The sequence below is a fragment of the Biomphalaria glabrata genome, chromosome 4 (genome assembly GCF_947242115.1).
Source record: "Biomphalaria glabrata chromosome 4, xgBioGlab47.1, whole genome shotgun sequence".
Lineage (NCBI taxonomy): Eukaryota > Metazoa > Mollusca > Gastropoda > Planorbidae > Biomphalaria > Biomphalaria glabrata.
Window position 1 is genome coordinate 3,636,138 of NC_074714.1, and position 26,332 is coordinate 3,662,469.

Sequence of the window (26,332 nt, forward strand, 5' to 3'; positions counted from 1 at the left end):
ATTTTACAATTTCAGAATTTCAGAAACCCTTTAATAATAAGTTAAAATGGTTTATTTTAATAATTAACACCTAGAATTCGCGCGGGACCTGCGAAAGTGCGGCGTCCACTGCGGCCGCCTAGGTTGCAGTGGACTAAGACCGGCCCTGGGTGTGTGTGTGTGTGTGTTGCGGACACAACTATTTAGACTCAGTGCCAGAGTTTACAAAGTGGAGGCCTTATCCTCTTCAAGCTTCAATATAAGTTGCTGTTAGGGTCATCTGTTTCTTTTGCCCAACGGTTAACGAGCAGGGTGTCAATGACCAACTGCCTTTGCTTTCCCTAATAAAGTCAGGTGCGCATTAGAGTTGGGTGGACTCAGGGGCGCCCTAAAAATCCTGAAATTAAAAAATCCCAGTAATCACCAAGATTCGAACCAAGACCTCAGATTTAAAATCCAAGCGCTTAACCACTCGGTCACCGCACCCCCATATAATTGAAAAGCATGTCATATTTGTGAGGAAGAAGAGTACTTGTAAATTTGATGTCATTTTCATTTTTCTTATAATAATTTGCGTATTTTGATTATTTTTTTTCTCCAAATGTTTAGAGCACCTAGGCCAGCGGTTCTCAACCTTTTAGGCTCGGTGACCCCTTTTTACAACCACCCACTCTGCCGCGACCCCCCCCCCCCCCCTCCGCATACACACACGGCAATAGAAGAATGGACAAAAACAATTGATTTTTTCGATGGTCTTAGGCGACCCCTGGCAAATCGTCAATCGACCCCCAAAGGGGTAGCGACCCACAGGTTGAGAACCCCTGACCTGTGCGGCTGCAAAACTGCACTGTCCTAAACCAGGCCTTGTCTACAATATTTCAGTGTAGCGTCTAAACTAACATGTCTTAAGGTTGACGGTATTACCAGAGTCGTTCAAGATAATCGTATTGAAATGTTCAATCGGAAACAAATTTGCCCAAAACTATCACACTTTTTGAGATCGTCTCATTTGATCATGTTATGTTCAAGATAACAAAAGGTAATAACCTGGAAAAAGTAAGGGAAAAAAAAGTGAGTGGCAATTAGCAAGATACCTCTGCCCGTCTTTTGTTAAAAGTGGTAAATATCCAGAGGCCTCTGTCCGTCTTTTGTTAAAGGTGGTAATTAGCCAGATGCTTCTGCCCATCTTTTGTTAAAAGTGGTAATTAGCCAGATGCTTCTGCCCATCTTTTGTTAAAAGTGGTAATTAGCCAGATGCTTCTGCCCATCTTTTGTTAAAAGTGGTAATTAGCCAGATGCCTCTGCCCATCTTTTGTTAAAAGTGGTAATTAGCTAGATGCCTCTTCTCATCTTTTGTTAAAAGTGGTAATTAGCCTGATGCCTCTGCCCATCTTTTGTTAAAAGTGGTAATTAGCTAGATGCCTCTTCTCATCTTTTGTTAAAAGTGGTAATTAGCTAGATGCCTCTTCTCATCTTTTGTTAAAAGTGGTAATTAGCTAGATGCCCCTCTCCATCTTTTGTTAAAAGTGTTTATTAGATAAATGCTTCTGCCCATTGTCAAGCATAGTACAAAAAATGACAACAAAATAATATGATGTCTGCTTCCAAGGGAAAGTTGTTGTGACTGAACATTCTACAATATGTATTCCTCCTGAGACATAGTTCGTTGCTTATCCTCAATGAACAGGTATGATACAATGGTGGGTTCTAAAATAAAGAGATCCTAATTTGGCTTTACCTTATCACAAAAAAAGATAATTTCAAAATAGCTCGACTGAGTATGAATATTTTTTTTTTTAGATATCATGACCGAAAATGAAAAAAAAAAAAGATTTGTAAGTTTGCTTGCTGGTTGTCATTAGCCTAATTCAGTGTTTCCCAGACTTTTTCTTTAAAGGAACAATTCACACATTCTGAGCACCTACAGGAACACTTTGCTTATTTTTTAAGGAAGATTAATTCACGTGTTGGACTACTAGTTAATTATACCAGTGTTTTGTGGAACACATATTCAGGCCTCGCCGGAGCACTGGTCTAATTTATCATAGTTTAGTAATATATACAATAACATTCTAAATAATTATACTATAGTAAAAGTCATTCATTAAGCTAAGTGTATACTTATAATAAGCAACATTGGTCACTAGTTACAACTAACCTGTGGAGATAGCAGTTCTGTTAGTCACGTTATTCACCAGGTCAGCGAAGACCTGCACCAGAAATCCAACAGAAGATATGTTAACTGCCCGGTGGCAGTTCCCTGTCTCTCTGTCTAAGCCGTCCACTAAGACCACAACGATATGGCTTGACTTGTTCATGCCCTGGCCTTCAGCTGCTACAATTAAAACAGCAGACGTGGCTACCAGAAGGCTGAAGTAAAGAACTGAAGACATGCTGGACCTGGAGTCAAGTGTCATTAAAAATGAGCTAATGGAAGAACGACATCTGAAAAGAAAAGGCAGACGTATCTTATTGTATCAGTTGGCCACTGACAAATGGTCTTACAATTAATAATTTAATATATTTAACTCTTCTTGAAGGCGCGGTGGCTGAGTGGTTAATCGCTTGGCTTCTGAAACTGAGGTCTTGGTTTCGAATCTTGGTGAAGACTGCGCTTTTGAATTACAGGATTTTTATGGCGTCTCTGAATCCACCTAGCTCTAATGGGCAACTGACATTAGTTGGGGAAAAGTAAACGCGGTTGGTCATTGTGCTGGTCACATGACACCCTGCTCGTTAAGCGTTGGCCAAAAAAAAAATATAACAGATGACCTTTACACTATCTGCCCTATAGATCGCAAGGTCTGAAAGGGTAACTTTACTTTACTTACTTTTAACGCTTCTGCAGACATAAGCACTAAGTAGTAACGTAGATATTTCCATTACATGAGGCGCCGTAAATAGGAGTATTATGTAAGCATTACATTCAAAATAAATATGGATGTAGGGACCAGTGTTATTAACCTAGAAGTGTCTGGTTTGGGTCGCGGTTAAACAGTGCTGGCCATTTTACATTGACAATAAAAGAATAGAATCAATAAAAAAATCAATTTACAAAACAAGTAAAAATTGTAAGTACATTCAGGCTAATTGATTCAACTGTCACTGCAATAGTATTAGCCACTAGCCAGTAGGCCATATCCGGCAGAAAAATGTTGATCATACCTGGCATAAGTTGTTGATCCCACCTGGCATAAAAACTAGTTTGAGGTAGGCCTATATAACAATACGAAATCAGTAAAGTCTCATAATTGTAAGAATCACTTGGCAAAGAGGACTGACTAACTTTAAGGTCTAACAGGAATCAAAGAACTACATTAGTGCCAAATATCATAAATATACAGCAGAAAATCTAACACCAAAGAATGATTTGCACATCCTAACAAGCTATTCTATCTTATAAAGATGCGCCTGCCTTTAAAAAATATGTGTGACAATATGTTAACCTAATCATTTATGTTAATTAGAAGCTTAAACTCACACTCTATCTATCTATCTATCTATCTATCTATCTATCTATCTACTATATATCTATCTATCTATCTATCTATCTATATTGCGATATATTAAAAACTGTACTCGGAAAATAAGTTTGTAAATCAAAAATTTCTGAGCGAAAAATATTTAATGAAAGAATTACATCTGAAAAAATGACAGGTAATTTTAATATATATTTAAGAAAAGAAAAACAACTAATTTTATTTTTCCCTAAATTTAGGAGGGAAATCGCAGTTTTAACTCTTTCTCTCCTAATTGACGATGCCAACGTTGATTTGACATCCATTAAACTAAATTGGTATTTGGATTTATAAACTTTAATTTGTGTTGTGTAAATGATCATGCATTCCCCTATAATTCAATACCAAATATAACATTTTCTGATAACAAACAAAAAAGTTATTGAAGCGTAATCATAACGGGATAGTGAAATACAAATGAGCAAAACGAATAATGCTATCGGAGGGTGAAGAATAATTACGGAGAGAAAGAGTTAATATCACTTCACAACATTTAGTTAATTATATATAGTTATCCAATTTTAAAATGTCACTTAAAATTTGCTTCAATAATACTTTTTTTTTTTTAAATAAGGCGCGAATTCTTATCAGTTTACAAAAAAAAGGTAAAAGATTAAGGCGGCGTCAACGGAATAAGCACTAAACAGTGGCGTTTTATGTATGAGTCAAACGATAAACATCATTTGCACTTGAGATGAAGAAAAAACTGGCCACGTCTGATGTGGGCGTGAGGCAGCCCTCGCAGACGCTAGAACCTGTGATGGTAGTCGCTCTTCCATTTCTGCCTCTCTACTTCTCAGCCTGTGTCTGCCCTCTCCCCACTATGGGGACAAATGTTTGAAGAGAGACAGAAATAGGAACACAACGTTCCGTCTCTATCCCTTTCGAAAAGAATAAAACAAGCAAAATATTTTTAAAACCCTTTTTAAAAAAGAAAAAACGTACCTAAAGGGGAGGAACTCCGTCCTTAAAACAATATCTACCAAATATGTACAAGCTATTTCCTTTATTCCACATCAAACAAAATAATTAATAACCAAAAAATTAAATTACTGAACATTTTAGTTTATTGATTCGTGCTTTGTTAGGTAAAATAAATAATTGTTTAAAGTATCAACTTGATAGAATGCGTGAGGGAGAATTAAAAATTATTGAAGGGGGCAAAACCCAACAAATTTGGCCATAACTGTGAATTTTATCGTATCTTATCTTATATAATACAGATGTTACTTCAAAAAAGAAGATGATTACGTCCTACGCGTCATGCATTCAGCCATGCATATTAACCAATGACTTTGAATACTGTGAAGTATTAATTTCCCTTGTTGCTATTAAAAAAAATAATGAATCACCAGTAATATATTGTCTAATTGGTTACTTTTTTTTTTATTGATTCATGCCTTGTTTATGTCAAAAATAATTGTGCGAAGTTTCAACTTCATCCGAGAATGGGTGTGGGAGAAATAACGTGTACACAATTTTTACCAGACAGTGAGTTGAAATAAGATTTGTGAAAAAAAAAAAAAAAAAAGAACTAGATTTTCCCTTGCGAATGATGCACACGTCATTACTGTACATGTCAATGGATTAATACGTCTTTTTTTTTTTAGTATGCCATACTAAAATATGGCTGCCTGGTCGTGCGCGTTTGCGCGCTGGACTGTCGTTTGGATTTATCGATGGTCCCGGGTTCAAACCCTGCCCTCTCCCATCCCACGTCGTCCTGCGGGAGGCTTGGACTAGGAAGTAAACTATCTTCAACTCTGAAGGAACATTCGAAACATGTAAAACATTTTACAAACAAACAAACATTTTGTCTGAACTAAATTTGAAGAAACCAAAAAAAAACCAGTAATATTAAAATATATGTTTTGTCCTGTCTCATTTTTCCTTTGCTGTGATTCACATTCTCAAAAGTCAAATCGTGGGAGGTGGTTAAAAGCAACTAGCCCTAATCCTACATCAAGCAAATTGTGATGCTCATATTTTTGTTGGTTTCGATAAAACTGCCCGCATTTCAACAGTCCCCTTATTGGAAGTTAATGTTACGCTTAATTGGAACGGAACGCTTTAAAACTCCCTCCCAAAACACACTCATTTCTGGTCTGTGAATTACATTTCAATTTTCTTTCACAAATTTTCAATAGTGCTTAAAACAGAAAGAGGTATAATCTCGTGCTTTTTGCTATGTAGGCTTTTAAAAAAATATATAGGGTAAAAAATTGGGAATAAAAATTTTTTGGGTTAATTTAATAACTGTGGTTTTGATCTTGAAATAACTTATTTGTTCTAAGCGCAAGGTAAGTGATAGATTCAATGTGAGTATTTATTTGTTCATGCACCACAAGTAGGAGAATAGTAAGAGGTGAGTGGTGAACGAATGAAAAAAGAAGCCAGTAAAGAACATTTACGTACATACAAATACTTGTTCCATAACTTTAAACTGACTTAGCTAACTGTCAAATGTACATTCAAACAGCATTCGAACTAGGTATTTTCCCATTAGTATTCGATTTTCTCAAATCAGCACCTAGGTTTGTTGTTTTTGAACGAGAGAACTACATAAGGAACAAAAAATGTATGAGGTGCTGGCAGAAATGCTCCGGATAGTTGGTCTATGACTCTATGGTCATGGTGAGACAAACGATTTCTATCTATCTATCTATCTATCTATCTATCTATCTATCTATCTATCTATCTATCTATCTATCTATCTATCTATCTATTATCTGTCTCTCTGTCTATCTATCTATCTATCTATTTATCTATCTATTTATCTATCTATCTATCTATCTATCTATCTATCTATCTAACTAACTAACTAACTAACTAACTAACTATCTATCTATCTATCCATCCATCCATCCATCCATCCATCCATCCATCCATCTATCTATCTATCTAGCTAGCTAGCTAGCTATCTATCTGTCTGTCTGTCTGTTTGTCTGTCTGTCTATAGTCCTTAGCAGTATTGTTTTTTTTTTTCCCTTCTCTTCTCTATATCCCTATCCCTCATCCTTAAGAAATATTCTAAAACGAGACACTCGCTTCATTGGAAGAAATGAAAATTGATCTGGACAAATGGACTCTGTTCACTTGATTGTCACCAAGTCTGACCAGTGTCCGGTCACAATTATTCCAAGAAAGTTAGCTTTAAAAAAAAAAGCAGTTCCTTCTCTCTAATTCTTTCCTTCTCAACCCCTCCTCCCAAACCAATCAACGGCGCTGCTATTCAGACTGTTTGTTTACCTGGCCGTCCACTAATCCGTTTTAAAACCAGAAGTGACCTTGATGATCAGTCACCACACAAGAGAATTTGGTTCTCTTTCGAATAATTATTACAGGGTCAAAGTTCATCCTTTAATCATGTTGAATTTTTTTAGCCACATTATATTTCCTAATAATGATAACAATAATCTTTATTACCCGAGAGGAAATTTGTCTTACAATTGTGCATTACAATACATGATTTGAGCAAACAATATGTACGATAGCATACATTATATACGTTCATACCCAGTGTCTCTTTAACATTACAGTTAGTTACAGTTAAGGGATATATTATTCAACGATTTGATTGCCAAAGGAACAATAGAGTTTTAATGTCTATTTGTTTTTTTGTGATCGGTGTCTTATATCTTCTTTGTGATGATAAAATGCTAGAATCATGAATATCAGAACTCTTCATCCACTTGTCTTGTAAATTATTTGCTTATAAAGAAAGAAGCTGGGAATGGATCTTAAACCGAAAGGCTTAGTTTAGAATTAGAACTGTACAGAATAAAGACGAGATCAGATGAGACTCTTAATCCCACGCCTAAACAGACTCAGCAGACAGTAGATTATGACAACTTTAATCTTGATTCAACAAAAATATGTCACTAATAACCTCGTTTACAATAAGTCATCTTTTCTAATCGTCCTCTTCTTTTAACTCCTTCTCTCCGTAATTATTTACCACATTCTGGTGGAATCAACGCTGGTATCGTCAGTTAGGAGAGAAAGAGTTAACATACATTCGCACCATACAACATTCACACTACGCTGCGCACGTAACAACGCTACACGCTTTTCGTGTTTAGGATAGCCTCCATTCTAAAGAAAAATAGTCTTAAAGAAAGGGCCATTTTGAAAATATCATTTCGGCTGAAATAAAACGGAGATGGACTAATGACTAGCCCATTTTTAAAAATCTGTTATATATAATAGCAATGCTATATACTAACATGCACTATAGACTTCACGTGTTGGTGTTGTTTTAGGAGCAATTCCAAATCAACAACTCACACCGGTTTCGGAGATATGAAACTAACAACAAAACAAAACACTGTTAAATACATCCATCACCCTTGGCTACCATTTATTTATTCTTTTAGATTCTCGCGTCAAATTGAGGTCCATCCCCTCACTTCTTCTGATCTTTAGATATTTAAAAATATATGCATATTTCATAAAGCTGGAAATTTAACTATTCTTCAACATATGGGGAAATCGGAATAGCAAGTTTTTATAGTTACAAAATGAAAGCACCATTCTATTTTGCATGTGACTCATGGACGCTGTCTGCAGATCTGTAGAAGAGGATCCTAGCAATGGAGCTAAGATGCTACAGAAAGATCCTAGGTATCACTTAAAAAGGCGCATCACGAATGAAGAAATTAAAAACAGGATTAATACAGCAATTAGGCCCCACGATGACCCCCACTGTCAAAAAAAAAACGTAAACTCAAACTCTATGGCCATATCACAAGGTCTTCAGGGCTCGCAAAGACATTCCTTCAGGGAACAGTACCAGGAAGAATATGAAGACAGAGAAGGAGATGGGAAGACAACATCAAAGAATTAACAAGCCTGTCATTGAGTGAAATTCTATCCAAGACAAAGGACATAGAGGAAGGGAGAAAGACGGGTGACAGATCTTTTGTGGTTTCCTAACGGTTCAACCGACTAAGGGATAGGTGAAGTTGATAGTTTTATTAGTGTTTTTATCCGCACTGCTTTGAACTTTGACTTTAGGGACCTAGTTGCTACTTCTTAATTGGCAGTCATGGCAGACATTAAAAGGGGGAAGTCCAAGGTTGTTTTTACTGTCAAGAACGATCGATTGGCTCATTAAGCGGATATAATACTAAGCGAGTCTCCTTCCATCCGCAGCAAGACCTTTTCCACTTTCAATATCTGCTAATTGTACATCCGGCCATCTATTTTATAAAGACATCCGGTTAAACGAAAATCGCCTTTTATTCGAAACTCAAGTTTTGACTTATTGGCCCAGTGAAACGCACAGTTGATGTCCATTAACCGAAGTCTGGTATTTTATAGATACCCGTTTTGAGTCGCCCCACCTCTCCCCTAGTACCGTCACTGACAAGTCGTTACTTCCTACTTCGACCCTTTAAAGGGCTGTGAAGATTGACCTAATTTATAATTAGGTCATTCAACGCTTTACCGCCCATTGGGCTAGACAGAAGCGTCACTAAAACGAGATGGAATTGGGGGGCATAAAAGTGTACTTAGTATTTGACACACTTGATTTCACTTATTATTCTCAGTAGGCAGGGGCGGACTGGCTATATGGGCATTTGGGCAAATGCCCGGTGGGCCGGTACCCAAATGGGCCGGTAGAGCCACCGAAATGGCCGCATCGATGTCACTATGGCACGTATGAAAATGTTCAAGGTTTTATAATATTCTCTTATAAAAAGGCCCTCTGTGCGTCGTGTTTAAAAACAAATCTTTCACAGACTCTACAGTGTAATACCATTTTAATTTAACACATTTTCCAAAATAATGTAATAGCCTTCCTACGTAGACAGTGCTACTAGTAGGCTTCATCCTTTTAGGGCCTACACACTTAGCGATTAAAAAGTAACATAAGGCCTGTATTTCTAATAAAGATGTAGAGCTCACTGTATACATGCATATTAATACATTATCAAACTTCAGATAATGAATGACAGGTATACCTAGAAATGGATGCCCATCATATGATATAGAATTTGTGGGCCGAAAAGCATAGAAATGCCCGGGCCGATTTTGACACTCAGTCCGCCCCTGTTAGTAGGAAAGCCAAAAACTGTTGTAGCAAAATGTATTTATACAAGAAATGTTCCATTTCGCTTGACGTGACTCTATGGTCAATAAACAGACGGAACAGTTTTCTATATATATTTAGGAGATTTTCGATAAAAACTAAACAATGTCAAGGACGGTCAACTGAAGTTCAATGCTGCCAACTAAATAAGAACGAAATTGAGCTTGAAACGGAAGAGTTTTGAACATTTGATTTGGCGGTGCTAAAAAGTGCCAAAAAAAAACCTAGTTTGTCAACACGACCTTTATTTTGTACACCGGAGACACCAATATGTTTTCTATTTCAGGATTTTCTCCATTTCGTAGATTTACATCAGTCTCTAAAAATAGAGATTTCCGTGAGTCTTTTGTTTATTTTAAATAGCTAGCTTTTATGGTGTAACATTTATGCAGAATAGAGAAAGTGTTTGGCAATCTAGTGATTTTAAAAATGTGCGTTAATTTTTCTATGAAAATTTTTAGCACTGCAAAATTAAACCCTAAGCTCTTTCACTTGTCATGGGATAAAGAATGTTACTACTTGGATGACAACTGTGATATCTTAAAACTGTGATTTCTTAAAACTGTGATCTCTTAAAACTGTGATCTCTTAAAACTGTGATTTCTTAAAACTGTGATCTCTTAAAACTGTGATCTCTTAAAACTGTGATCTCTCAAAACTGTGATTTCTTAAAACTGTGATCTCTTAAACCTGTGATCTCTCAAAACTGTGATCTCTTAAAACTGTGATCTCTCAAAACTGTGATCTCTTAAAACTGCGATCTCTTAAAATTGTGATCTCTTAAAACTGTGATCTCTTAAACTGTAATCTCTTAAAACTGTGATCTCATAAAACTGTGATCTCATAAAACTGTGATCTCTTAAAACTGTGATCTCTTAAAATTGTGATCTCTTAAACTGTGATCTCTTAAAACTATGATCTCTTAAAATTGTGATCTCTTAAAACTGTGATCTCTTTAAACTGTAATCTCTTAAAACTGTAATCTCTTAAAACTGTGATCTCTTAAAACTGTGATCTCTTAAAATTGTGATCTCTTAAAACTGTGATCTCTTTAAACTGTAATCTCTTAAAACTGTAATCTCTTAAAACTGTGATCTCTTAAAACTGTGATCTCTTAAAACTGTGATCTCATAAAACTGTGATCTCATAAAACTGTGATCTCTTAAAACTGTGATCTCTTAAAATTGTGATCTCTTAAACTGTGATCTCTTAAAACTGTGATCTTTTAAAACTGTGATCTCTTAAGACTGTAATCTCTTAAAACTGTGATCTCTTAAAACTGTGATCTCTTAAGACTGTGATCTCTTAAAACTGTGATCTCTTAAAACTGTGATCTCTGAAAAGTGTGATCTCTTTAAACTGTAATCTCTTAAAACTGTAATCTCTTAAAACTGTGATCTCTTAAAACTGTGATCTCTTAAAATTGTGATCTCTTAAAACTGTGATCTCTTTAAACTGTAATCTCTTAAAACTGTAATCTCTTAAAACTGTGATCTCTTAAAACTGTGATCTCTTAAAACTGTGATCTCATAAAACTGTGATCTCATAAAACTGTGATCTCTTAAAACTGTGATCTCTTAAAATTGTGATCTCTTAAACTGTGATCTCTTAAAACTGTGATCTTTTAAAACTGTGATCTCTTAAGACTGTAATCTCTTAAAACTGTGATCTCTTAAAACTGTGATCTCTTAAGACTGTGATCTCTTAAAACTGTGATCTCTTAAAACTGTGATCTCTGAAAAGTGTGATCTCTTAAAACTGTGATCTCTTAAAACTGTGATCTTTTAAACTTAAAACTGTGATCTCTTAAAACTGTGATCTCTTAAAACTGTGATCTCTTAAAACTGTGATCTCTTAAAACTGTGATCTCTTAAAACTGTGATCTCTTAAAACTGTGATCTCTTAAAACTGTGATCTCTTAAAACTGTGATCTCTTAAAACTGTGATCTCTTAAAAGTGGCGTCCACGACATTGATTAGTTTTGTCTATTTATTTCGAAACAATCCTCTTTTTATTGTCTTACTTTTGTTTTAGATGACCTTATATTGCCCTCACATTGCTCCTTATCGCTTTTCCATTTGTGTTGCTCTGTTTTATTGCTTAAGTCGTGTAAACAGGATCTTTGAGATCAAAATGCAAGCTAAGAGAAGACAACTGTGTTTAAAATTAATTGTGGCATTCCATAAGGGAAGCGTTTCTCAAACATTGGGGGAAGGGGGGCCGAGGGGTAGCGCACGAGGTCCTGTCAAAGGGGAGCTGGGGCCGACGTCCTGGCCAAGAGGGTTGGGACGAAGCAGGTCAATTCATTTTTCATTGAAGTTATCAATCCATGAATACAAATAAAGAATAGGACATTATGAACAATATTTCCCAAAGTAAACAATCTTAAGTTAAAGACATCGTTTCATCCTCGAGAAGACCCTTTAAAAAAGTAGGCCTATTTTTTATTTTTTTTTGCGGGAGGCGTCTGCAACAATATCGATTCAAAAACTTGTTGAAGAAAAAATTTCGAAACGTCTTCACTTAATTGATTTGTCTTGAATTTCTAGTGTCAGAATGGTCGAAATTCTTCTAACGCTAGTGTCAGAATGGTCGAAATTCTTCTAATAGTGTCAGAATGGTTGAAATTCTTCTAATTGTGCCAGAATGGTCGAAATTCTTCTAACGCTAGTGTCAGAATGGTCGAAATTCTTCTAATAATGTCAGAATGGTTGAAATTCTTCTAATTGTGCCAGAATGGTCGAAATTCTTCAAACGCTAGTGTCAGAATGGTCGAAATTCTTCTAACGCTAGTGTCAGAATGGTCGAAATTCTTCTAACGCTAGTGTCAGAATGGTCGAAATTCTTCTAACGCTAGTGTCAGAATGGTCGAAATTCTTCTAATAGTGTCAGAATGGTTGAAATTCTTCTAATAGTGTCAGAATGGTTGAAATTCTTCTAATAGTTTCAGAATGGTTGAAATTCTTCTAATGCTAGTATCAGAATGGTTGAAATTCTCCTAATGCTAGTATCAGAATGGTCGAAATTCTTCTAATAGTGTCAGAATGTTCGAAATTCTTCTTACTCTTGTCAGAAAGGTCGAAATTCGTCTAGCTCTACTGTCAGAAAAGTTGAAATTCTTCTAAGTAGTGTACATCGTTAGGTTGACGATTAGTATTAGAGAAAAAATAAAAAAAGAATCTATATGAAGACGTCTTACCTAACACGAAGATGATCTTACGTGCATAATAGTATCGGCCAGTGGTGACTCCTTCTTTGAAGCTCTTTATTAGATTTAATCTGACCTGCGACTATTTGTTTTCACTAGAACGAATAGTATAGTCTGATTGCAAGAAAACATGACAATATTGATTGGATAAAAATAGATTCTTTACTCAAGGCTCTTGTTACAGCCTTGTTTTATGTAAGCTAAGGTAGACCAAAAAGAAATTTAATATACTTTTTATATATTAATTAGAATCGTAGGAGTATATAAGCACAATACGCGTAGAAATACATGGGAGGGGGGGAAGCTAAAGTGTAGTTCTATCAACTAGCTTCAACCAGTCATGTAATTAAATTTGTAATAGATCTGGACCAACAATAAATCTGTGCGATTAGAAATATTTTTACCAATTGTTTTTGTTTAACGCAATTTCATGCTTTTTGGCTTTCTCAATACTCTATGATCTGGGCACCTGTCTGGACCGGTTTGGGAAAAAAAAGGGGGGGGGGTAGAAAGAGAGGAGTATCCAAGTGAATGTTAGCGTGATAGCTTTTTAATTAGATTTATTTAAAAAAAAAAGAAAACATCGAACGACCTGGATCAGAACTCGAGGGCTCTAGCCTCCTCAAGCCTCATCAGGCCAACACACTAACCACAGTACCAGAGAAGTGCTTATGAAAATAGAAGGTTTTGTACATTGTTAGTTTCATACTTTAAAGCAAAGTATAAAGGGGACTAATTATACTTTTACCGCCATATCAGTCATGTGCAATTTCTTTCCCTTGTTCCATAACAAACAAAATCATTAATTACCAATAGTTAATTAACAAATAGGTTATTAATTTTAGTGATTCTCAGGTGTAATTTTCCTCTCTGAATGACAACTTTTTTTTTAATTAATAAAGTGGTAAAAAAAAAAAAAAAAAAAGAAAAAGTTGGTCTCTTGCTGAAAACCAAAAAGTTTAAGTCAGAATGTCAACAGATGGAAAGTCGACGTGGCTGTAGGCTAGGTCAACATGACATTGTCGTCTTGTTTCTGAATTTCATTAACGGGCTGGATTTGTTAATTAAATTTTGACTTTTTTTTTTCTTTAAGACATTTTTTTTTTGGTCGTAAAGTTTTAAATTTGATGTTTAAAAATATGTCCCATGTTGTTTTTTGTTTTTTTTCCCCGTTGTTTTCTTCACAACTGTGTCTCTGTCTTTACCCCTGTCTCTATCTCAGTATATATGCTCTCTGTCTCGACGTTTTCTTGATTTCCCTTCGGAATTTTTCTTTTTTTTCCCCCTAATTCAACAATATCTCTACCCATACCATTTAAAAAAAAATCCTTTTTAATCTTTTTTTTTTACTCCTCTTCCATCAATCTCTTTATTCTTTTTCAGTTTCTCTTTCTCTCCCTCTCTTTTCAATTACCTTCTTTCTCCTAAAGTCCTTTCTCTCTCTCTCTCTCTCTCTCTCTCTCTCTCTCTCTTTCAAGAGATATATACATATACTATGAAGCAGAAAGTAAGGCGTTTGTATGTATGTATGTCTCGTATAGAAATCTAAACCGTCTGACCAATCTTGACAAAAATTGACATAAATGTTCCTTAGATCATAGTGGAGACCGTAGTGTTATGTTTATTGTCACTTCACGACCGGGGAGGGTCCCAAAAAATAAAATAACATGTCTAAATTTATCTCTATTACAGAGCGAAACATTTTAACATCGGGAAAACCCGTTTCACAGTATATTAGATTTGATATGAATACGTCGGCTGAACGGATAAACCCATTTTCACGCTTTACTTTTATTTACGTGACAAAATTTAAAAAAAAGTGAAGGGAACATTTACCACTTTTTGACATAATCATAAATTAAATCCTGTAGATCAAAAATACCAAAAACTAAGGCCCGCAGGCCAAAGGTCATATCCGGCTAGTATAATATAGGCCTATATATATGATTCCTTCCCTTCTGCAAAGTATCCACACAATCCCGATGCTGTCCCAGCTATATAGAATTCCTTCCCATCATTCCTTTACTCTTCTCACTCTATTAAAACGTTTTCTTGTGCTCCGCCACTCCCCTCTTGCTTCTGTCTTTGTAACTCTTTCTCTATCTTTTTACAATACCTCTTTTCAAGTCACCCCCCCCCCCTTTTCATGTAGGGGGAACGGACAGCTGATCTCAAAAATGGCTCTAACGTTTTTCATCGAACAGTGGATGTATATAGATGAGAAAAGAATGACTAGCTCGTTGGCCACATGGGGAAATTTCTAGTTTGACCGGTATAATTTTTCAAAGTGAAAATAAATAAATGTAAATTTGGCTAGAGACTAAATCTAGGTCTAGATTACCACTTTATTGCACTCGCTCTTTCTCTTTTTAAGGTCTTTTCATTATTTCTCTTTTATCGCTCTCTCTCTCTCTCACACACACACAAACACTTTTCATTGCTTTTCTCTTATGTATTTCTATTTCATCTGTGTATTCACAATGACATTTCTCATCTGTCGCTTTCTTATCTTTTCCTAAATTGTTTACAGTTGCCTTTTTTTATTTGGCGTTCTGACCTTGTGGTTTTTCTCTTTATTCTTGCACTCAATCTTTCCGTCATTGGAAATTAATTTATATCCTTTTTTTTTCTCTAGTTTTCCGCTTTTCTGTGTAGATAGATAGATAGATAGATAGATAGATAGATAGATAGATAGATAGATAGATAGACAGACAGACAGACAGACAGACAGACAGACAGACAGATAGATAGATAGATAGATAGATAGATAGATAGATAGATAGATAGATAGATAGATAGATAGATAGATAGATAGATAGATAGATCTATTTTCTCGCATCTTGAAATTAAGTAACAATAAACACAAATAGAACAGTCATTCGTTTGATTAAAATTTAATGTAGTTCAGCGGATACGTGTAAATATTGTGTAGCCAAGTGCAATTGTTTAACCTATAGTGAACGATTATTGCGAACCTATTTTAGATTTTATTTTTAGAATTTTTAAACATAAAAAAATTAAATATATTTAAATTTGGCTAGAGATTTCGATATAGGTCTAGGTCCAGGATAGGTTTTGAAAAGACTACCGCGTTCTTAAAAGGACTAGCGCTTTCGGGAATTTCTGAATTTAAGGCTTTAATGAATTCAAGAGCTAAATCAATTAATGTTCCGAAACATTTTGCGCATTATCTTCTAAGTCTAGATCTAAATGCTTATCATTGGAATAAAAAAAAAAGTATAATATTTATACATTTGCTTAATCGATTGATCGTCGTATGAGCTGAGCCGAAAGCTCTTCGAGCTCAAAGTTTGAAAAAAACCCTGTTTGGACGCCAAACAGTAAAAAAAAAAAAACAACAACCTGTGTGAACACAGTTCTGTTTGAGAGAGACCCGAGTCAATGCCTATGTAAAACATTGCTGTTTCCAATGCCTTTGGCCCCCGACGCATGTTTGGCTGCACATGGCCGAAGGCCGAGAACACCGGGAGCCTCCGCCATTTTCCTTCGTTATACCAAGCTGACTGTGGAGGACACGCCTTTTTTGTAACGGTCCCTTGAGGGACGGCGCATGGATGTGTGACAGGTTTGTGGAGACTTTTTTACAACCCCGCCCCACGTAAGAGGTGGACTCTCATCTACCCGTGGACATCCCCACGTGGAGTTATGTTTCGCCATTCATTTAGCCTAGCTACCCCCTCAAGTAGCCGTTTCCACCCAGGTGCCACGGTGAGGCAGAACAGCGTACCCGGGATTTGCTTAACCAGGATTCTTTCTCGAGCAGAAAACTTTCATTAATTTTTAAGAGAAAAACTATCTCTCCATAAAGTTGCAAAAAGGAAGTATTGTGTTTTTTATATAGTATATTTAATTGTTTTTCTTGTTTAATGTAGATGTTTTATTTTTTTTTAGTCTTGATTCAATTTTATGTTTCTGGGTTCAGTTTTGCGTAAAATTATTCCATTGTATTAAATTATCTTCTTTAGTAATGTAATTACGTCAAAGAAAATGATAACCTAAGACAAGAGGGCTTCACCATTGAGGAATAAATATGAAATGTAACATATGATAGCCGCATTGTGAGTTACAATGGCTGTGATGTTACATAATATGCGATAGGTATAGTCAACTTATATATACACATACTTATAAACATATATATTACGCAGTGAGTCTCAAATGATATAGAGATGTTTATATAATTAAATACTGGAAAACGTTTTTAATGTGCGAATCGGTAAACTCTTTAAAATGTAAATTGTATATAGATTATTACCAGACTTTTAAGATATTTATATTCTAGAATACAGAGCCGATAAACTGGCATGAGGCCCACCTTTGACATATATTGAGATGGATAGAAGAACAGAGTTCGTAATTAATACAGCGTATTATATTATGTCCATGCCTGATACTCTATTACTGAGAAAAGAATAAACAAACTATAACAGAAATGTACAATTAACAGGTATTTTAAAAATGCATACTCACGTATTGAACGAAAAAAATTATATAGAAACACGAGAAATTGTTTTCACAGCTCCTCCACCAAACATAAGCAAACAGGTTTGAAAAGTGTCCACGGAAAGAAAGACAAAAAAAAAAAAACAATAGCTAAAGGGGAAAGGGGGGACAATACGTAGAGTGACGTCTGCTGAGTCGTCTGCTCCTGATGTAGTCACGTTCAGTTTAATTCCTGGCCAGTTCTTCAACACGACGTCGCCGAGTTCTAACGGTGCTCTTGATTTGCCGGTTAGTGCACGCACCAAAAATACTAAACGCCAGCATTGAATGGACAAAAATGTAAAATTGAGACGAAAACTTCAAAATGACATTTTCATCTGCATGCCAAGTGTACCTTCATGTTCTCCTCACTCTAACATTCTCATTGGCTAATACAAACTTGTCTAAACAATCTATGCAGGACTTGATGTGTTCCAAATATGAATTATGCTTCACTATTCTCCCCCCCCCCCCCCCCCCCCCCAAGATTTAAACAACAACAAAAAATGAATTTTAATGAAGCATTTTACTAGCATAGTCTTGATTATTCTGAGTTACTAGCAAACCAACTTTTTTGAAGTAACGTCTCTATTTTATAAGATAAGATAATTGTTATTGACGGTGATTGACTATAGATTGATCCTGTAGCCTTGATCTGTATATTAGTATATTAAACCTATATATTGATCCTGTAGCCTTGATCTGTATATTAGTATATTAAACCTATATATTGATCCTGCACATATATATTGGCCTCCTTCACTCGTAGAACGACTATGGTTCATCTCGCACACTTTTTCATATGGCTGTGGAGCCCTATTTTGGAGAGACACTCCAGTACACATATATCGCAGGTCAAGGTGGCGTTCGCTCTGGTGGTAGAGGAGCTGACCATTTTCCGTGTGGCACGCTTTTCTACAAGAGCTGAGGAGCATGTTTTCTCTCTGTCCATAGCTTTCGTGGTCACAGTCTCTCTTCAACTAGTGTGGTCTAAGGCTATGTCTTCCCAATGGTCAGTATCAATGATAACTGGATTAAAATCCCGTTTTATCACATCAACGTAACGGAGGTGAGGGCGACCAGTTTTTTCTTGAGCCAGACGCAAGTTGCACGTACAGAATGACTTTCGGGATTGATCCTGTACATAAGCCTCTAGCTAAAACATTGGACTTGAAGTAGCTCTACAATTAATACATTGATCACATTATATGTATTAGTCAGTACCGCTTAGCACCTCTGCGACGAAAGTCATGATACAGATGAGATGCTGAGATGCTTTGTCTTTATGGCCCGTCTTTTCATTACTAATTAAAAACTGCCGACACACTGACATTTTATAAAGATACACAAATACACACTACAGACATACACACACACTGCAGAGACACACACACACACTCAGCAGACACATATCTTTTTACAGATAGGCATACACTCTCTGCAGACATCTCTCTCTCTCTCTCTCTCTCTCTCTCTGTCGACACTCTCCTCAGAAAAACTAAATTTGTATTACTGTTTGAAAATTCAGCGAACTTTTGTCTTTCTGCGGTCTTTTTTCTCTAGACGTTGTATGGAGTGTAGGCCTATGTGTGTGTTTCCAAGGTAACAACGAGGATAGGAAACTGTAGTTTTTGGCTGATGATGAAACCATGTCTATGTCTGTCAGAATGGACCTCATTCACCAATCGTACACAAACACCATTTAGCCACATGATTCTCTATCTCTTCTATACAAATTACGTAATACACTAAGGCTGTCACGTGATACGTTTTTTTCGTTGTTTTATCAATATTATTACGTGACTAAATGTTTGTTTACGATTGGTGAATGAGGTCCATTGATGTTAATAGAAGTCACGTGAGCGAGATGAACGAGAAACGAAGCAGAGATGTGAGACAGGAAGGCAGTGATTCAGATTCTATTGTTATTTACATTTCTGTGTATGTTTATTTATAAAAAAAAAGTTTCATTAAGTTTTGTTGAAAAAGAAGTCCATTAAAGTTTGGGTTTGGAGCTACAGACCAACGCCCGACCAACTACAAGTGGGTATTCCACTAAGGTTGATGAGTGCTTCCTCCAGGGCCGGTTTTAAGTATGCGGAGAGCCCGGGGCAAGATTTTTGTGAAGGCCACTACACTTTTTGAAAGCTTCAATAGAGATCCACTTATGAATAATAAGTATAAATAGGCCTATACGTATATATATATAGCATAAAAGCATGCCATATTTTAGATGAAAGAGATGGGTTACTTTTAAATTTAATCTTATTTTCAATTTTTAATATGCAAATTTCAGTTTTAAAAAAACGTTATATCTTATCATATCTTATCTTATAAAATACAGACGTTACTTTAAAAAAGAAGATGATTACGTCCTACGCTTGTTCCTAGGTCAATATAGTCATGCATGTTAACCAATGACTTAAATTCTGCCATGCTCTAATAGCATTTGGTATTAAGGAGCACTTGTATATTTTTTACTTGTGGAGGATAAGGCCCTTGATAGTCTCACTGCCGTAAATCCGAAGCTGCATTCTACTAGCGAATCTTTTTAATCACGGCAGTGTTGCTAGCCGACTTAAGATTTAAAGTGTTGAAAAATGCGAAAAAATTTTTTTATAAAAGTTTCTGACCCATCGAAATTCGGATATATTTTTATCTCTTGTGGAGGCCCCTTTCTTAAGAATGCCCCTGTCTTGTGGAGTCCCCTGGGCAGTTGCTCACCTGCCCTCCTTTAAATCCGGCTCTGGCTGCCTCGATGATTGTAAGAACTTAATTACGTGAATCAATCTGTGAGAGGGTCAAATAGAACAAAACCATTTTTCTCTTAGAGGAATCGAGATAAAGAATGGGGGTTGCTTTATGTTAAGTAACCTAGAGCTTTGCGGAGGTCACACCAAACGCCCTTTTAGAAAATAGAGGGGGCGCTATCTTGTGAGTGGACATTGATTATAAGTCCTTACTCTCAAAATCCAACTCTGACCGTCAAAGAAATGTGCCCCGCGCCAACTCGGGCGGCGTTCTTCTAGCGTGCCGTTGTCCAGCCTAAAAAAACGAAGAAATAAGAAGAAACTATCTGTCATCTACAGCCCTGGGGAAATAGCTCCGAACTGCAAGAAATGGGCAGTGGACGCCCTAGCGGGGCGAGAGTCATAAAATCTGGCCGATCCTGGAATTACCAGTAAAACAAAATGGCAAGCCCAAATTTATTCGGTTACAAAGTCAGGATCGATGCCGAAGACATTCCGATATTTTTATGACATGATAACGAAATCAAATAAAAACAAAAGCCTAAATAGATTTATCGAAGCTAGAGATGGATCGATTCCAGACTGAGGTACGAAACGATTTCCAAAAAAAACCCGCTTCAGACATAGTTATGATAGATCAGGCAGACGGCAAAATTAGATCTGTTGGCTGACAGGGAGGGCCTGTTTATTAGTCGACAGCACGCATGCCACGCACTTTAGGACCTTTTCTCTTCCAATAAACTACAGAAGATACAAACAATAAAATAATCCCTTACACACACACACACACACACACATACATACACGCATACGTTTGAACTAAGAAAAGTAACTCTTTTGTGAAAGTTTGATTCGAGTGTTATATTATATATTTTATCTTATCTTATATATTACAGACGTTACTTTAAAAAAAAAAAATAAAGATAATTACCTCCTGCGCATTTCATGTGTCAATCTAGCCATGCATGTTAATCAATGACTTAAACTCTGCTAAGTCGTTGGTTTTCTTGGCTGATTCAGGCAGCCCATTCCATTCTCCAATGTGCAGATTGTTGAGAAATGTATAGGTAAGTTCGAAGGATGCAGATCTAGATTTTGAGTGTATACTGAGTTTGAGAACATTTGTCTTGTGATATCTAACATGCCTTGACCTTTAGTGGTTGAATAAAGCTGCTAACTTATGTCATTTTCCTCGTGTATAATTAGTTTTAAAAGAATTGCCAACTTGCTCCAATGTATTCCTATTTATTGTGTAATGATTATTTGTTTAAAAAGCACAGCTTCCGGAGAGAGAGAGAGAGAGGGGCAGAGAGCAAAAATGAAAAAGAGAGCGAGCAAGAAAGGGAGAGAAAGAAAAAGATTGCAGGCCTATTTCTGCAAATTAGTTAACCTTTCTGGGCATAGATTTTATACAGAAATACACCTGTCATTACAAAGCTCTTTCTTTCTCTCAATCTCACACACACACTACACAAAACCATCTACACCCAGTGATGCTCAACCTAATTCGACCTGCGGGCCATTTTAACTTTCGAAACGCGTGTCGCGGGCCACATCGACAAAAAGGTACGAAAAATGAAATCAAAATTCACCTGAAACTATTTGAAACTATTGGATCTAGTACTTACATTAATTAATGGGATATTTAAAGTCTATCATTTTTTACGCTTCTTAAAATGGTTTAATTTCTCTACTTAAAATGTGAGCAACATTGTAGCTACCTTTACCACCTTGTTGATGTCTAAGAGCTGAGCCGAAGGCTCTTCGAGCTCTAAGTTTGAAAAAAAACCTGTTTGGACGTCCAGCCGAACAGTAAAAAAAAACAAACCTGTGGGAACACAGTTCTGTTTGAGAGGGACCCGAGTCAATGCCTATGTAAAACATTGCTGTTTCCAATGCCTTTGGCCCCGACGCATGCTGGCTGCACATGGCCGAAGGCCGAGGGCACCGGGAGCCACCGTCATTTTCCTTCGTTGTACCAAGCTAGCTGTGTGGGAACCGCCATTGATGTAACGGTCCCTTTGAGGAACAGCGCATGGATGTGGGACGTGTTCGTGGGGACTTTTTTACAACCCCGCCCGTGCAAGAGGTTGACTCTCGTCTACCCGTGGGCATCCCCACGGGAGTTATGTTTCGCCATTCATTTAGCCTAGCTACCCCCTCAAGTAGCCGTTTCCACCCAGGTGCCACGATGAGGCAGAACAGCGTACCCGGGACCTTTACCACCTACTTATTGTCTTGTCTCTTTTCGGCAAATATTCTCATCAGTCCTCGAATCTCTAGGGCGTAGTTTAACCAATCTTTTAGACGCGGCTCAAACCAAGAAGGCCTTCATATTTGTTTTATAATGCCGCTGTACATGTTATTTTTTTTTGTTTGAAACAGCCAGGCTGTTGTGACACGGTACTATGTGTGGTCAACCGTGACACACGGTCAAGTGTTGGGTATCGGAGAGTTAGGGGACTTGCGGGAAGTGACGAGTGTGTTAGAGATATGCAGAAGGAAGTCATCTAGTGGAGTTGGTTATCTGTAGATAATGTTCGCCTTGTCAATATGTTAGGTTTGAATGCTGCACAATAAAAGGCAGTTTATACTTAAAAGACGATTGCATAATATATAGAACAATAAAAACAACACAAGACACAGATATTTTACAAAGAGAATTAGATGAATTACAGAAATGGGAATCAAATAGGAGCATGTCTTTCCACCCAGAAAAATGTCAGTTGTTAAGAGTAACAAAAAAACTAAAACAAATTAATTCCACTTATCTTATTCATGGCAAACCAGTAACACAGACTAAAAACGCAAAATACCTAGGTGTTATGATAAATGAAAAACTGTCATGGAATCCACATATTGATGAAACTACAAAAAAATCAAACAAAGCACTAGGATTTATTAAAAGAAATTTCTATAAATCAAATAAGAACATAAAACTAAAATATTATTTAACCTTGGTTAGGCCAATAATAGAATATGCATCCTCCGTTTGGGACCCCTCAACTCAAGAAAACATTAAGAAACTGGAACAGACACAAAATAGAGCAGTGCGATTCATAACAAACGAATATTCACATTTGACTAGAGTAACACCTTTAGTAAAATCACTAAATTTAGAAAGCCTTCAGGACAGAAGGCTCAAAAGTAAAGTAGCAATCATACATAAAACACTGAACCATAATCTTCAAATACAAAAACAAAATTTAATAAAATACTCTGAAAGACACAAAGATAAAGGCACATTCCTCGTCCCATATGCTAGGACAAATTTGTACAAATACTCCTTCTTCCCTAGTGCTATTAGAGCATGGAATGGGTTGCCTGAGCTAGCCAGGAAAACCAGTGACTTGGCAGAATTTAAGTCATTGGTTAATATGCATGACTAAATGCATGACGCGTAGGACGTAATCATCTTCTTTTTTGAAGTAACGTCTGTATTATATAAGATAAGATAAGATAAGGACTTGTTTCTTCACAACTGGCGACCCCGACGAGATTTCTTTACAAAACAAATATGTTGGCTTATTATCATGTTCCACTAAAAAAGATCCATTCCCTTTTCCTGGTAGATTCTACATTCAGAGTTCCATTTCATAAACTCATAATCGCACACTCGTTAAAGGTCATGGTTACCAATCCATCACAGAAAAAGTGAGGGCCCTAACGAAGGTAAAATACATATACAACTATTTTAAGGGGGGAAGATTATCTACTTTTTTGTGCCGACGTTTCGGCGGGCCGGATGGAACCACATTGCGGGCCGGTTCTGGCCCGCGGGCCGTACTTTGGGCATCACTGATCTACACTATATTCTAACTCTCAGATACAGACCTTTACTAACTATTAACTATAACATTTTATAAAATACTTTTTATAAAGAGGAGAAAGAATAATTTGTACCGAAATATCACTCATCATATCTTCACATTCCTCGCTGACAGCCACCTGGCCTAAATAACACACTGTGTGGTAATCATGTTGCCAAGTTGTAGTTGTCAAAATGTTACCAGCATTTCATTGTCGTGCGCTCGTTGTGTCAAAGTGACACAAACAATTTTATAACAGAACGAGTTTAGAAGGTTACATGCAGATGAGATATGACATCAGGATGTTTAACCTAAGAGAAGTTTAACCCTAAAACATTTATTGTTATAAAACTTCTTGGTTATGCGCATATTACAATATGAAATGTAATGCGGAGTATAGGTTTAGGACAGTGTTTCACAAATTTTGCCCTAAACGGAACACTTCGCACATTCTCAGCATTTACCAGAACACTTTGCTTATTCTTTTTAGAGTTACTTATTCCAGTAGCTCGTGGAACATCTATTCAGACCTCGCTGAACACGAGAGCTCCGCGGAACACAGGGAAACATTGGTCTAGGTCAGTCTAGGATAATACTTATTAATTAATCCGAAAGGTTGCCAATTGTCAACTTATTTTTAATCGCTGTCTGCTTTCTCTGTCTCTTTACCTTATCTTAAATAATAGAGGCGTTACTTCAAAAAAGAAGATAATTACGTCCTACGCATTTCATGTGTCAATGACTTTAACTATGCTAAGTGGTTGGTTTTCCTGGCTGATTCAGGCAACCCATTCCATTCTCTAAAAGCACTTCCATCGTCTTGCTCCAACACCATTCTCTTTCCTTTTCTTCTTTCTTGTTCTTCCTCTAATTTTATATTACTATCTCAGTCTCTTTCTATCTCTATTCTTTTCTCTTTCTATCTCTATTCTTTTCTATTTCTATCTCTATTCTTTTCTTTTTCTCTTTCTATCTCTACTCTTTTCTCTTTCTATCTCTATTCTTTTCTCTTTCTATCTCTATTCTTTTCTCTTTCTATCTCTATTATATTCTCTTTCTATCTCTATTCTTTTCTCTTTCTATCTCTATTATATTCTCTTTCTATCTCTATTCTTTTCTTTTTCTATCTCTATTCTTTTCTCTTTCCATCTCTATTCTTTTCTCTTTCCATCTCTATTCTTTTCTCTTTCTATCTCTGTTCTTTTCTCTTTCTATCTCTCGCTCTCACGTCCTCTTTATCCCTTTCTTATTCTCTCCTAACATGCGCCTTATCCCAGGAGGTTGAGAAATGATATTAGATTCTCCATTGCAAAGTAAACGTTTTTTAAAAATAATAACTGTTTTTAAAAAGGTGTAAAGTTTAGTTTTCAATGGGTACTTTAAAAAAAAAAACACAAAATATTTAGAATACTAAGTCATCACAGTATATATGAAATAATGAAGATACTTTTAAAATCATCGTTGCTTAAAGAGCTTTACCGATTTATATAAAGATTGAAAAATAAATGTTTTATAATGGAATGTAATTTTGACGCAAAGATTCAGTTCCCTCCCAAGCGTGCACCAATCAGCTGGTCTACTTACTAGGCAGAGGCGTAGGGTGATATGGGAGGTCAATCGAACGTAGGTGATAGAGAAAGGACAATGATGGAAGGTTGGAGGGGGGGGGTTTACAATGTCTGACAGTGAAAATGACCAGTTTTGATGGGGATCAATTATCTGGAACCTCCGGGAGAAACATCACACGTGTACGAGCGTTTCACGTTATTCCTGAGGGAGACCGACACCCCCCCTCCCTGAGAGTTTGAGACGGGGCATTAGACGCACACAGACACACACACACACACAGACACACACAGATACACACAGACACACACAGCGTGATGCTATTGCTGCAACATGCATTGTTGTTTCGTTGTTTATGGGTTTGTGGCAGGGATTGTTAGTGGGTAACGTAGTGCTGTATAAGCCATCTTGATGTCATGTTTGTCTTATCTTATATGATACAGACGTTACTTCAAAAAAGAAGATGATTACGTCCTACGCGTTATTCATCTAGTCATGCATGTTAAATACTGACTTAAATTCAGTCGTTGGTTTTCCTGGCTAGCTCAGGCAACCCATTCTAATAGCACTAGGGAAGAAGGAGTATTTGTTCAAATTTGTCTTTCTGATGTCTATGCCATTTACATTTACTGGAGGTGAAGGTTGAGGCATGAAATGCTTTGGTGTGAGACTGAAAGTATTGAATTCGAACCCTAATGACGGCTGTGATTTTCCTTCAGGGCTTTATGGCAAACCTCCTTGCAGTGTCCATCCATTTTGAATAGCTACATCCCAAACAACACAGATCTAATTATCCGGTGACCTTACATTTGCATTTCTTTAGCGGAAATGAAAGCCGGTTGGTTGGTTGGTGTTCAGGCCACGTGACAGCCTCGTTAACCTTTGGTCACAAAAAAACGTGCTAA

General features: G+C 36.6%; 1 protein-coding gene across 3 annotated transcripts in view; it reads right to left on the reverse strand.

Moving 5' to 3' along the window:
* LOC106064406 (uncharacterized) overlaps positions 1-17,516 on the reverse strand; it is a 31,579-nt gene extending 14,063 nt beyond the window's left edge. For 2 of the 3 annotated variants that reach the window (XM_056026140.1, XM_056026138.1), the window contains exons 1-2: positions 17,291-17,516; positions 2,138-2,424 (exon numbers count right to left, since the gene is read on the reverse strand). In XM_056026140.1, the coding sequence (XP_055882115.1) occupies positions 2,138-2,396 (259 nt within the window). In that variant the 5' untranslated portion in view covers positions 2,397-2,424; positions 17,291-17,516. Of the gene's footprint in view, positions 1-2,137; positions 2,425-3,144; positions 3,288-17,290 lie in introns of those variants that run through there. The other variant, XM_056026139.1, reaches the window with a different exon arrangement.
* Between the last annotated feature and the right edge of the window lie 8,816 nt (positions 17,517-26,332).